Raw genomic sequence first — 13,682 nt, 5'->3', positions numbered from 1 at the left:
TGCTTCTGTGCTTGCCAGATGTCTTTGCTTCAGTGAGTGTAATGGATATTTTTAGAGATACAGCGCCATCTGGAGGCAAAGGCATTAAGGGTTTTACAGCCAAGACTTGCTGGGAAATTGATTCCTCTTGCCTGGAGCACAGACCCATGAAATGTAGTTGCTAAATGATTGCCAGTACAGTCACATTGAATTCAATGTATAAAAACTCATCTTTATTTCAGTAGTTTCATTTTCAGAACTAACAAGGTAGTTAAGACATTTAGTTAAATTAAGATCAAAATGATACTGAAAATGTAAATTTGCTGTTAAAGTTACCCACTTCGTACGTTAGATATGTGATACTTTTTCCTTAAAACAAGAATTTACTTCCATAATATTTTAAAAGAGTCAAAAAGAGCTGAATAAGCAACTGGAAATATATCAAAAATCTTACTTTGAAATACAAAATATGCAAAAAATGCAAAATAATACAATTAAAATGACATAGTATGTATTTAAGCAGATTAAACTAGATAAAACAGGTGGAAGATTCAAGTCTCTGATGAGCGGTGGAGGCTGTAAATATGGAAAAATGTGACACAATTGATGAGCTTGATGAGCTAAAAATAAAGTTATTATTTCATCAGAAATGATTAAAATAAAACTGGATTCATATTCACCAGTTGTTTTCTTTTCTTTCTCAGACTCTCACCGTTTGTTGGCTTTTGAAAAGAAATTTGACTGAAAAACAATTCAGAGGGATACTTGTCACTGGTTTGTTTGGACTTTATGTTTGTTTAGTCTAACTTCATGTCTATTTCAACTCCAATAATATACAGTAGGCCTATCATGTAAACTTTATATTGACACATATTTGCCAACTTCTGCCAAGCTTTGGCAAGTAAAGTAAACTTACGTGCTGTCCTTTAAGTGGCTTGCTGTAAAAATCTGATTCCACTGCTTGGCTTCCTCTTCGACTTTCATTCACTGCAACACCTGGAGGGAAATTATCCAATATGCACAGAGTTGTTCAGAAAAACAATATAAAAGACTCCCATTTAGTGCGAGTGAAACTCACTAGATCAAAACATGGCGCTGGGGATTTGATTAAATAACACTTCCCAGAGGATTAATTCCCCACCACTGCAACTGGGACTGGAGAAACTACAAAGACATGCAAACAGGGTTTTTTTTTCTGTACACACTGTGGTAGGTTTTAAAGACTCACTTGGCGCGTGATGAATGATGTTGATTTTATCTGCGGGGAGAGAAGAGCTTCTAAGCCATTTACAGTACACACCGTTAAATACAGTCATTTGTAAGGTGGCTACTTGTTCCAGTGTAACTTAAACTGTGCTGCATGTTATTTATTTTTACGTTAAAGTTCCAGGAAAGCTGAGCCTCTGGAGCCTCTCTGTGATGACAGCAAAGCTTAACCCGCATAGCCTGAGTGGAGGAATATTTACCATAGACACTTTCATCATCCTCTCTGTTGTTGATGACAGTAGCTCTCAGTTGTCTCAAATTCTCCTGCAGACACAAAGATCAGTGCTTTAATATGAGCCCGACATAAAGGAATGTATTTTATTTGTATACATTTATTTATGGATTTTGAGATTTCCTATTACGTTTCCAAAAACTGTGATGAGGAATCGGAGTTTTGCAGTTTGGTCATAAATCTTCCAGACCGTCATCGAGGTCTGCTTTATGGACAAATGAATGTCTAAATATGCAACAGGAGTATGAAAGAGTGAATGTAGTTGCACTGTTACTTTTAGTCAGTAAACCAATATATGTAGGGTTTCATTTAGAGGTGAAAAGTAACTGAGTGCTGGACTTTTTTTGACATACATTTACTTACTTTTGATACTTCATATACATTTTGAGTAATAATAATTCTTTAGCTTTACTGAAATAGGATTATGAATGTGAAATGTTAACATGTGATGGAGTATTTATTATCATTGGTAAGTAACTCAAGTAAAGGACATGAACACTTCTTCCACTGCTGGTCTAACCTTTATTTTGTGGTTATTGTGACCATGATAATAGTTGTTATTGTTATTGTTTCATATATTAGACTGGTCCTTCTACATAAGCACATATTGTTGTTTCACAAACTTCAAAACTCTCCTTACACACACACACATACACACACACACAGCTGAAAGTTCGACTAAGCACAGGTGTTATTGATAACGTTTACAAAGAAGCAGCTAAATGGAATGAAGCCGTCGTTCATTTTGTTATTCACGCCTGTTTTTTTCAACTGCGATGTTTCAGAATGTGTTCCATGAAAAAGCTGGCAGCTCAGTGGACCTTAGTGTAAGTTCATGTAGCCCACAACACTGTTTTAGTTTATTATTGTACCTTTTTCCTTTGCCAGACCTGTCTGTTACAAGGTACACGGTTGTTAATTTCTCCTTACGGCACAAGGTTGTATAACAAAACAAAGTTTGGAGTCCTTTTTCTAACATCTCCTGCCATTCCCTCCTCACCCAGTAGGTGTCCTCTGCTCCCCCCCACCAATCCCCACCAATCCCCACCCACCTGATCATCACCTGCCTGCACACCTGTCCCTCATTCCCCCGATTAGCTACTTGGTATATATATATATATATATATACTGGCCCCTTTTCAGTTTTATGTTGTTTTTAAACAATGGCCAATGAAATCTTTTAACTGCGTTGCCGGCGTGTCCTCTAACCAGATTTTTCACAGCTGACATTTATTTGTAACTTTAACTTGTAAAGTATGTTAAAAAGTAATTATGTTAATGCCAGTGTTAATATTTGTGCTTCTGACTCTTTAAAGAAATCTGCAATACATTTATTTTTACTTTTATACCCACTCAGAAACAAAAATGAATGTGCTCTGAGCTGGGTTCTAATTAATCCTAAACTTCCATCAGCCAATAACAGTATCACTTGCAGCATTCACACCCAATCAGTAAAGGTAGTGAAATCAACACTTGAGTCAATGGCTGACAAAGGAAACAACATAAACTGACCAATTGCTGATCAGGTTCTTTTGGCTGTTAAACAGGTGCTCGATACAGTGCCACACCTGCAATCCCATTTACCCCTTCTTGTACTGTGAAAGTAAAGTGTGCAAAACAAGCAGTTGTAAGTGGCCCTTCATGGCTTTATGTCCTCTCTGCGGGGCTTTTCATAAATAGCCACTTTCTTTACTCTAGGGTTGACAGTTTCTTGTACCTTCATGCTCTATTGTGGGTAGATTGTTTTGCAGGTTGGCATGGCATGCGCAACAGATGGGTCTATTTTTATTAGGGTTTGGTCCTGCATGCTCCTTCACCTGCTGGACGGCATCCATGCCCTTCTGAACCTGCTGCCAGTCACTGAAGCGCTCCAGGGCCCCGTCCACAGTGAGTGAACCTGCCTTCACCCTCTGCTGGAGCTCAATGAGCTGCTGAAGCCCGTGTATCTTGTTTGGCACAAAGGCATCATAGGTGGAAGAGATGCTGTCCCCTCGCCCGCGTGCTGCAATGGACAACAACTCAATTGGTTTGGTAATCTGGGGCCAACAATCTGACAAAAAAACTCTAAATAATCACCACACGTGAGTACAAATTAACTAGCTGAATTATATTCGCATAAATTAAATAGCTCTTTCCTGTTTTGAAGAATAGATATAAGGAAACAACTTCAGATGGCATTCATAGAGGGGATTGGTTGGCCATGTGATTTTGCCCAGCACATCTGTAATGTCAGAGAGTCATGAGGACGGTCATTGTCTGGGTCTGTCACCAAAAGTACTGCAAAGCAGAAAACTGGCGTCGTATCTCTGCTCAATGTTCACACTTTCTCTCTTTCACACTTTAATTTGGTCTAATCTTCTTGGCACCCAAATGTGTCTAAATGTGCTACCTGCTCTTTTCATTGCTTTTTTCCCCCACTGTTGGTGTGCCCATTACTGCTGCAATGACTAATTCCCCCGTAGCAATCACTCCAATTTGAATTAATTTAACAAAACACCACAAATTATCTAAGAATGCCCTTACCACCCAGCAGATAATTTCAACAGGTAATCATAAGAGAGAAGTCATTGGCACGGTACAGGTCCTGCTGTTATGAGCGGATCTCAAAGTGATTAATACTAATCTTGCCCAGAAAGGGGAAATAAAGACTCACTTTGGAGCCCATGCAAGAACAAATAAATGGCAACTGCCTACTGTATTTTTGCTCCAAAACCAATGACTGCAACTGTCTTTTTACGCATGAATGATAAAGCCAGATGCCCCAACAGCGCACAGAGTGATGATTAAAGCTTCTGTGCATTGATATACAGATGAAAACTCTCAAGTCTGAGAAAACAGTCCTATCCCTGTGGCCTAGTGGTTAAGACACGTGCCATTTTACCAAAATGTTCCCACTTTGATACCCTGCTCTGCTTCCTGTCTGCTTCTCTACTGTACCCTATCTAATATATCACATCACAATTTATTAAAATGGACAGTGCTTTAAATTCCACTTGGATCTTATTGGAATCAAAATGTCAGGTTTGATCGGACTTTCAGGGACTACACATTTAGAACAGAAGGCGTGCTCCATACTGGGGTTGTGGAGTTTGAAAGACATGAGTGGTTACAAGGCAGGGAAGTTAAAACAAAAATATGCTATCGAGTGTTTTTGAAGCTATACTCATTTTAGGGATTAAGAGTCAGGACATGTCTGTCTCTGCTGCTTTCATAGAACAACCATTCTTCTTGTAATCTGTCCCTTGTGAGTCCTCCATCTCTTTCAAAGTGCATTACTAAAATGCTGTAGTTACACTTTAAGTGTGAAATTAATTGATGAACCCTTTTCTGGTGAGTCCCGTATCACCTGACATTCACCTTGTTTAGTGGGAAGTGAATACAGATCAGCGTCGCCCTTTGGTGTCTTCTTCTTCTGGAACACTGTAAGCACAGAGCAGCTTAAAATAACATTATACATTATAGACCATACCATATATTCAGTAAACAATGCACTGTATAATGTTTTTTGTGCTTCTACATTTTAACAATTATTCCACAAGATGGAGCCATACCCTAAACTCACAAACAACTACTGACTGTGGAAATCTGAATGGGAATAGCCAGCAGGAAAAAGACATCCTATTACTGTTTCAGAAGAATGCTAAGATAATCCAAATATCTGTGAAATAAGCGGTATCCTGATTTGTTATTCTACAGCTCAAATTCTCTCAGAGAAAGACACACACATTCAGTTCTGGTGTCAGTTTTAGACGCCCTGAATGATGCTTTAGGTTTGGTTAGTGAGCACTCAGAGTGAAAGGCTACACTGTTTAGCTGTCAGAAGGCGGTGGAGCTGTGTGACCAACACTGGATTAGAATTCAACATCCACACCCTGAAAGATAATCCCACCTCTGACTACTTCCTCCATGACAGCGTTTCTCTTTTCCACTCCACGTTCAAACACAGCCTCTCTTTTCTGTCTTGCTGATAACACAAGCCTGGCTTTATGGCTTCATTCAGAATCAAATTGTGAGTGGAGCACCGCTGAGGATCTGTCACATGACCGCAGCTATTACTTTGCCTTACTTCAGAGTGCGTGCGTTGCCCTCCGTGTACTTTACATGCCCAGTAATTCCACCCTGTAGGATTGAATTTCATTAACATTTCAGCATTTCAGTCTCATTGAGCTCGGGACATTGCTGCTAACAAAAGAAATACTCGTCATTATTTCCACTTGTGCATTGGTCTCCAATAACTGGCTCCTCGCCTAGTCCTCAACCAAGCCTCATCTCTCCTCTCACATCTTTCACTGCGGCAGCGGGAGTGAGGAGCAAAATGTGATCCTTGTGAGGTTTGAAGCTCCACTGTCTCAATAGATGGAAACCTCAAAATCCCTCTCCTTTCTCTCGTGCGCTCTGGGGACAAGGACGATGGAAAACATGTGTAATGACTTATTCTGGCTGACTTGGCCTTGGTCTGGCCGAGATTGGTTGCAGATGGCAGCCTAGTAGTTCCCTCTCTGTTACTGAGGGGATGGTTGGGATGCAGAGAGTTCAGTGGTGCACTCAATTTCTTTTTTGCTTTTGTAAGTCCCATTGGGCAGAGAGTTGGCTTACTGGATACAAGCAAGCTCAATAAAAAAGCTGCATAATGGGGAGAGGGGGGCCTGCTGCACAGTTATAGTAATTTTTGTGTATTTTGAGTGCACAAGTTGTAGCAATATCAATTAACTGTGGATGCATGTGTGCATTTGCAAGATGAGAAAGGGAAGTTGCAGCCGTTTAATGATTTATAAGCCTTAATAATACCAGTCACTTTTGGATGTTTCATCTTCATGAAATATTTACGCTGCTGAAATTGAACAGTTAGGCACTGTGGGCTCTCGATGCAGGCGAATTAGTCTTTCTTTTGCTTCGCTTTTGTTTGTTTTGCAGCGGGGAGCGACCGTGTTCTTGTGGTTTTATGGGATCAAAACAAACAGCATTGCAAAAAAAAAAAAAGGCCTCTCCGCTCTATTCAGCAGCACTCGGCTGACAATGTCAATGCACATTCCGGGCACTTCCTCCCTCCCACATGGTCTCCCAAACTCCCCGTCACATACTGTGCATAATTCAGTGTTGTTTTTACTCCAAATCAGCTCCATCAGATCTAGGATTTTGAAGAAAAAGGAGGGAAGTCAGTTACCTTGAGCAATGTAAGGGGTTCTGTCCTCCTTCACCTGGGTGCTCTCAGGCCGAGGTGTGGGTGCTGGTGGGCGATTGGCAATAACCACTGCTTTGGTTGAGTTCAGGATGGTGTCATATTCATCATTAACCCCCAGTGGTGCATAGATATCTTCCTCCTCCTCCTCCTCCTCCTCCTCATCCTCTCCCTGTTGCTCCTTCTGTACATCTGTGGTGGAAGGAGTCCCTAATGCACAAAGTGTTTAATGCACTATTGCTTGAGTGTCATGATGAAGTTCTGCATGCTGTTTTTGCTACTGTCATTTCATAGCTAATCGGAAGCAACCCTACATGGTGTGCCCATCAGCGAGAGGAAAATATTCAGTGGTCGGAAATGAACAGCAACCCAGCATAATGATGTGCTGGGGGAAAAAAAAACAATTCCATTACCGGCTTTCCTTTGTCCTCCTTCCACTTCCCATCAGTCCTTCACTCACCTGCGGTGCACATCATTTCGTACACACTGGCATCACCATTGTCCTCGCCTGAGTTGAACATATTCTGCAACAACAGAGCATGAAGACATGCGTTTTATGCCTCATCCAAATCACAAAGAAACAGCTCAATAGAGGCAAATTAGAATTCAAGAAAAGAAATGTCTAATCTCTAAAGTTGAAGCCAGGCGTTTGCTATATAAGAGTGGATTTTTTTTGTCTCAGTATTCCTGTATTTTTAACAATTCTTGATACAATGCAGTCTCTCCTTGGCTGGCTCACGAACATCTTTCCCGTTTCCTGCTCATTTTCTCACCTGTATCCTACTTCAAAGGCACAAAAATTAAACATAACAGCTAAGGTAACTATCCACCAACCACTTTCTAAGCTCTGTCACACTGTAGGCTGATATCTGCCTCCATGCCATGCTTTAATATTCAGTGTTTTCATGTCAGATGTGACAAACGTCCAGATTATTAATTGAGGTTTCTCACTGCATCTGTAAGCAATTTCAGGGCTGTAACAGGAATTAGAGAGGTGTGCTGTAACCCTGCCTGCTGGCTAACAGAAAGCCGTTTTCCCTCTGACAGCAAAGCTGCTGCGGAGTCGGCCTATTTGCTAATAGCATACTGAGGGACAGACAGGGGTATGATCAGGGTAATTATGAAATCAGACAATCTTCCCCTTTCAGTCCAAACAGATCATTTAGTGAGCAATTCAAGACCCATGGCTTGATATTTAGACTGCATCCGCAATTAGATAGCGATACAGATATTAATTTACTGTCATATTTCAACTTCTGATAGAGATGTCAGGAACTGAAGAGTTGCGAGAGAAATGACTTCTATTGAAAAGCTTTCTTAGAGCATTTATTTTGACAGAGAAACCAGAAAGAGATTTTCTCAGATTTACACTAACCACAATGTATTTTAAATTGAATAAACTGTATTTCTATCTATGAAAACAGCTGCTGAGCTGCATTGTAGATTTTGCATCCAATCACAAACACAAATAACAAAGATTATGGCAACACAGGACTCATATCATAATACATATGATATTGCTTTAGGATTACATTTGATTCCTCTGTCAATTTAAAATGATATATTCTACTTTTAATAACAACAATCCCAGTCAGTAACATGAATCTTTGCAGAATATATGAGATACAGCTCACTTTGAAGAAGATATCCTCCATATAACCCGCCATGCTCTGTGTGCAGTTTCCAAGCAACACAGCCACTCATGACTCAATTACAATATTACACTGTTCCCAGGCCTGCAAATTACTTATTGGCTGCCATGAATGCATTACTTAACAGCAGAGGTTCATAACAGGCCCAACAGGTAGAAAGGACGGGTTAATTACCACTGCAGCTGTAACATCGAATTATAATAGTTACAGTGCTTAAGCACAGTGTGGTATTTTCAGAGGTAATTTCTGGACAGGGGAGGGGTATTTATTTACTAACCACAAATGCTAAATCATTTTACAGATGTCTGAAATTGCAAGAGCCCCAGGCATTCCAGACAAATTCAGTTTCACCACCGCAATCCAAGCAGCAGTGCTTCAGACAAAACAGTGGGCATGATTTTGTTAGAGGGAGAACCAATCTCAAGTGGATCTAGTATAGGATAAGGAGTGTAACTCTGTTTTCAGCAGCTAAAATGGTCAATTCACAGGCTGGCTACTAGTCTTGGCTCTCAGTGCCAGCATGCTGGCTGTCTTTCGGCATACTGGTTTCAGGATAAGAGTGTTTGATGCATGGCAGATTGCAGAGTGTAACACTGAACCCATTACTTAAGTGCCTTGCAGACAAAATCTGTCCAACTTGTTTTTTGGCATGAGAAAATAAGAAGTGGTCAGCTCAGCACTTCACACCACTTGTGTAAAACTATATTTACCCCATGTTCAGTGTTATCTTCATAGTTTTATTTTAACACAAAAGCAAACATATATTTAGTAGGCTATTGTAACAAGACTAAGAAGCTACAGCTATGCTAGCAGCTCTGTGAGGCTTAAACACAGTGATGCTGAAAGCTAATGCTAGTGTCAGTGTGCTCACAATGGCAACGCTAACGTGGTGATGTTTAGTAGGTATAATGCTATATAGTATTACAGTATAGTATGCTGAATTGTACAGTATAGTATGCTGAATTGCATGTTAGCATGCTAACATTTGCTAATTAGCACTGGACACAAAGTAGGCCTATAGCTGAACCACACATGTCAATGTCATGTTGGCACTAGAGGAAAATCAGTAGGATTCATCCTTTAGGAACCATGAATGTCAGTAGTTTATTAAAAAAAACATTCTGACAATCTCTCAACTAGATGTTGACATATTTTACAGGATAAGCAAAAACTTAGTCCAGCTGTTGGTGCTATTTGAGAGGTCAGTCAGTAGGCTTCATCTTCTGGAGACCATGAATATCTGTACCAAGTTTTAATGGCAATCCATGCAATAGTCGTTGAGATATTTCAGGCTGGACCAAGGTGTTGGTCCTACATTGCCATTCCCAGATTAAGTGGCTGGTAAAATGTAAAATGTTTCAGTAGTTCTATAAAGATGGAACACTTAACATGAGGGATAAAGGTTGTATGTTTTCTTTTTCAGAATGAGATTGACTATATCATTCAAATAAATCTCTAATGATTGTGCAGTTACTGACCAAACAAACATAACATGCAAAGTGGAATCAACAAATCCCTGGACTACAGTGTCACCTATTTTGGTTCACCTGCATTTGAATAGGAATGTACTGTACACAAACACAGCCTGCAGGACGTAAATAGCTCTTTGTAGTCTTTGGAGGACCAAACTCTGCTCTATATCTGAGAGAACACAGTGAAATCTTGGTAGGAGCTCACAGAGTCCATCTAAATGCCAAGTGACAGATTTGTGATCCAGTATTGAAATATTAAATAAGGACAATGCCTGTTTGTGATAGTAATTACAATGAGCAGGCACAATATTTCAGTCTGAGGACATAAACATCGTAGATAACTGCAGAGCATTTTCTATATTTGTATTCTAGTTATGCTCTCCCTGAATAATTTAGCTTTCCCCTCTGGAGCAGTTCACAGCTAATTAACAAAGAAGTGTGGTGCCAGGGCAGACTAGTGGATCTGACGCAGGCCCTGTGAGTGATTCTGGCTCTGTAGGAAGCTGGGGACCAATCCATCTCGGATTTATTGACAGAGTGCCGCTACACTGACGCCCAAATCACTGATGCATCATGGGTTGATTAATTAGAGGTGGGGGAAACACTGCAGAGGAGTTATTGAAACTGCCATGCAAAAAAAAAGGGACCAAGAACAAAACCCCACCCCACAATGTCAAGATGAATTTGAATTACCCTAAAAAACAAAACCCAAAGAAATGTCAGTTGATTGTGCTTGTCGAATCTTACATCATGGGCAGGGATGGGCAGAATTTATGATACATGGATTAAAAATACGTATTTCAAATACAAAATAGGATTTTGTTATTTGTATTTGTTTTTATGACAAAAATGGCTTCATAAAATAAAATACTAAGTGTACTAAAATAATACTGAAATAGTAAGTGTTTTGTATTTTGTAGTTTGTGAGAAGTCTACGTGATTACATCATAAAAATGCTGCCTCTGATTGGTGCTTCCTCAGTAATCTGCCCAGACTGAGATTGGAACAGAAAATTGATCCAGACCTGAAGAACAAGTTCAAGATAAGAGAGACATATATGTTTCCAGCTTTCCATCCATTTCTAGTAAATAGTAAATCACTACAATTCTTTAAAAAAAAAGTTTTGGGGGGGCTGTTTTGAATTTTATTTAATAACAGGACGGCTAAGAGAGACAGAAAATGTGGGAGAAACAAACGGCCACAGGTCAGACTTGAACCCTGGCCTTTGCACATGGGGCGCACAGGAATGGTAACTAACTAACTGGCGCACCTAAATTGTTATAATTCTTAAAGTTCCTGTTAAGTTTTGGTGTTCGTTTAATTAGCCTAGGCTAAATCATTTACCAATTTATATAATGTTCTAGCTAACTATTTGACCTCACAGTTAGCTTGCTCAGCATATATTAAGTTTTCATTGGTTGTGCACAAGTTTTTTGTTGAGCAAACTGTTAAACATTAAACTGTTGGTTACTTTAAAACTAATCTGGGTGATCACATGGATATGTAAACATCTGATTGTTAACTGGTAAGATTAATTGCATGACTCATTAGGGACATAAATAATTTGTTGTTACATAATCAGCTGTGTCAGTATACAGGTGAAGTGATTTCATGGTACCTTGAAGGATATTTTAATATTTTTGAAATATAAAAGGGGTTAGGTTTTTTTGATACATGGTATGGCTGTTGTATTTTTTAGTTTATTTTGGTACATTTAAATTAGGGTATTTGGTATCTTATTTTAAATACATTTTGATGTATTTTGTCCATCCCTGTCTGTAAGACCCTGCGGGGAGACCTCTTCCGTCTCACTGTAGGCTCAGAACGAGCACTTTAAGTCACTACAGCAATCTGATCAAACCTTGCTCCATCTGCATTCACTCTCAATTAGCAGTGTTGCTAGGGGGATAAATACATTTGCAACAGCTGTTGGAGTGTCTAAATTTCCGTCGAGGGGGAATTCTCCATAGATTGATCCGAGACATCAGAGAAAGTTCCCAGTATTATTGGAGGACGGGAGATATGTCAGCGATTTTCATATGAATGGATGAGCAACATCAAGGAAGGATTGAAGGAAGGAAGGAATGAAGGAAGGAATCATGGAAGGAAGGGAGGATTGAAGGAAGACATCAAGGAATAAAGAAAGGAAGGATACAAGGAAGGGGTCAAGGACACACTGTAAAGCCACTTCACTGTACTGGTCTTGTGTAAAATTTTGCGCCACGGAATGAAAGAATCAAGGAAGGAATCAAGGAATCAAGGAAGGAAGGAGTCAAGGAAGGACTCAAGGATTCAAGAAAGGAATCAAGGAAGGGACCAAGAAAGGAATCAAGGAATCAAGGAAGGAATCAAGGAATGAAGGAATGAAGGAATCAAGGAAGGAAGAAAGGAATCAAACAATGAATGAAGGAATCAAGAAAAGACTCCAGGTAGGAATTTAGGAAGTAAGGAAGGAATCAAAGAAGGAATCAAAGAATCAAGGAATCAAAGAATCAAGGAATCAAGGAAGGAAGGAACCAAGGATTCAAGGAAGGAAGGAAGGAAGGAATCAAGCAAGGAAGGAATCAAGGAAATATTCAAGGAATCAAGGAAGGAAGGAAGGAACCGAGGAATCAAGGAAGGAAGGCAGGAATGAATCAAGAAAGAAATTAAGGAATCAAGGAAGGAAGGTAGGAATCAAGGAAGGAATCAAGGAAGGAAGGAATCAAGAAATCAAGGATCAAGGAAGGAAGGACAGAAGAAAGGAAGGAACCAAGGAATTACGGAAGGAAAGCAGGAAGGAATGAATGAAAGAAGAAGGGAATCAAGGAATCAAGAAATCAATCAAGGAAGGACGGAAAGAAGGAGTAATCAAGGAATCAAGGAATCAAGGAAAGAAGGAATCAAGGAACGACTCAAGGAACCAAGAAAGGAATGAAGTAATGAAGGAAGGAATGAAGGAAGGAATGAAGGAAGGAATTAAGAAAAGACTCCAGGTAGGAATCGAGGGAGTAAGGAAGGAATCAAAGAATGACGGGCTGAAAGATTCAAGGAAGGCTTGAAGTAAGTAAGTAAGGAATCAAAGAAGGAATCATGCAAGGAAGGAAGGAAGGAAGGACTCAGGGAATCAATGAAGGCCTCAAGGAATCAAGAAAGGAATCAAGGAAGGAAGTAATCAAGGAATGAATCAAGGAAGGACTGAAGGATGGAAGCAATCAAGCAAGCAATCAAGTAATCAAGGAAGGAAGGAAGGAAGGAAGCAATCAAGCTAGCAATCAAGTAATCAAGGAAGGAAGGACAGAAGAAAGGAAGGAACCAAGGAATTACGGAAGGAAAGCAGGAAGGAATGAATGAAAGAAGAAGGGAATCAAGGAATCAAGAAATCAATCAAGGAAGGACGGAAAGAAGGAGTAATCAAGGAATCAAGGAATCAAGGAAAGAAGGAATCAAGGAACGACTCAAGGAACCAAGAAAGGAATGAAGTAATGAAGGAAGGAATGAAGGAAGGAATGAAGGAAGGAATTAAGAAAAGACTCCAGGTAGGAATCGAGGGAGTAAGGAAGGAATCAAAGAATGACGGGCTGAAAGATTCAAGGAAGGCTTGAAGTAAGTAAGTAAGGAATCAAAGAAGGAATCATGCAAGGAAGGAAGGAAGGAAGGACTCAGGGAATCAATGAAGGCCTCAAGGAATCAAGAAAGGAATCAAGGAAGGAAGTAATCAAGGAATGAATCAAGGAAGGACTGAAGGATGGAAGCAATCAAGCAAGCAATCAAGTAATCAAGGAAGGAAGGAAGGAAGGAAGCAATCAAGCTAGCAATCAAGTAATCAAGGAAGGAAGGACAGAAGAAAGGAAGGAACCAAGGAATTACGGAAGGAAAGCAGGAAGGAATGAATGAAAGAAGAAGGGAATCAAGGAATCAAG

At 39.8% G+C, this 13,682-nt stretch overlaps 1 protein-coding gene across 1 annotated transcript in view; it reads right to left on the bottom strand.

Annotated features, from left to right (window-relative positions):
• Positions 1–344: 344 nt before the first annotated feature.
• LOC123980817 (B-cell scaffold protein with ankyrin repeats-like) overlaps positions 345–13,682 on the bottom strand; it is a 17,997-nt gene continuing 4,659 nt past the window's right edge. Inside the window, exons 4-12 of the mRNA XM_046065369.1 lie at positions 7,117–7,180; positions 6,642–6,824; positions 4,835–4,897; positions 3,295–3,479; positions 1,446–1,509; positions 1,208–1,237; positions 896–975; positions 660–720; positions 345–555 (exon numbers count right to left, since the gene is read on the bottom strand). Coding sequence (XP_045921325.1) covers positions 688–720; positions 896–975; positions 1,208–1,237; positions 1,446–1,509; positions 3,295–3,479; positions 4,835–4,897; positions 6,642–6,824; positions 7,117–7,180 — 702 coding nt within the window. The 3' untranslated portion in view covers positions 345–555; positions 660–687. The remainder of the gene's footprint in view (positions 556–659; positions 721–895; positions 976–1,207; positions 1,238–1,445; positions 1,510–3,294; positions 3,480–4,834; positions 4,898–6,641; positions 6,825–7,116; positions 7,181–13,682) is intronic.

This window comes from Micropterus dolomieu, linkage group LG12 (assembly GCF_021292245.1).
Source record: "Micropterus dolomieu isolate WLL.071019.BEF.003 ecotype Adirondacks linkage group LG12, ASM2129224v1, whole genome shotgun sequence".
NCBI lineage: Eukaryota > Metazoa > Chordata > Actinopteri > Centrarchiformes > Centrarchidae > Micropterus > Micropterus dolomieu.
Note: the sequence above shows the minus strand (reverse complement) of the source record. Positions and strands in the feature narration are given on the sequence as shown.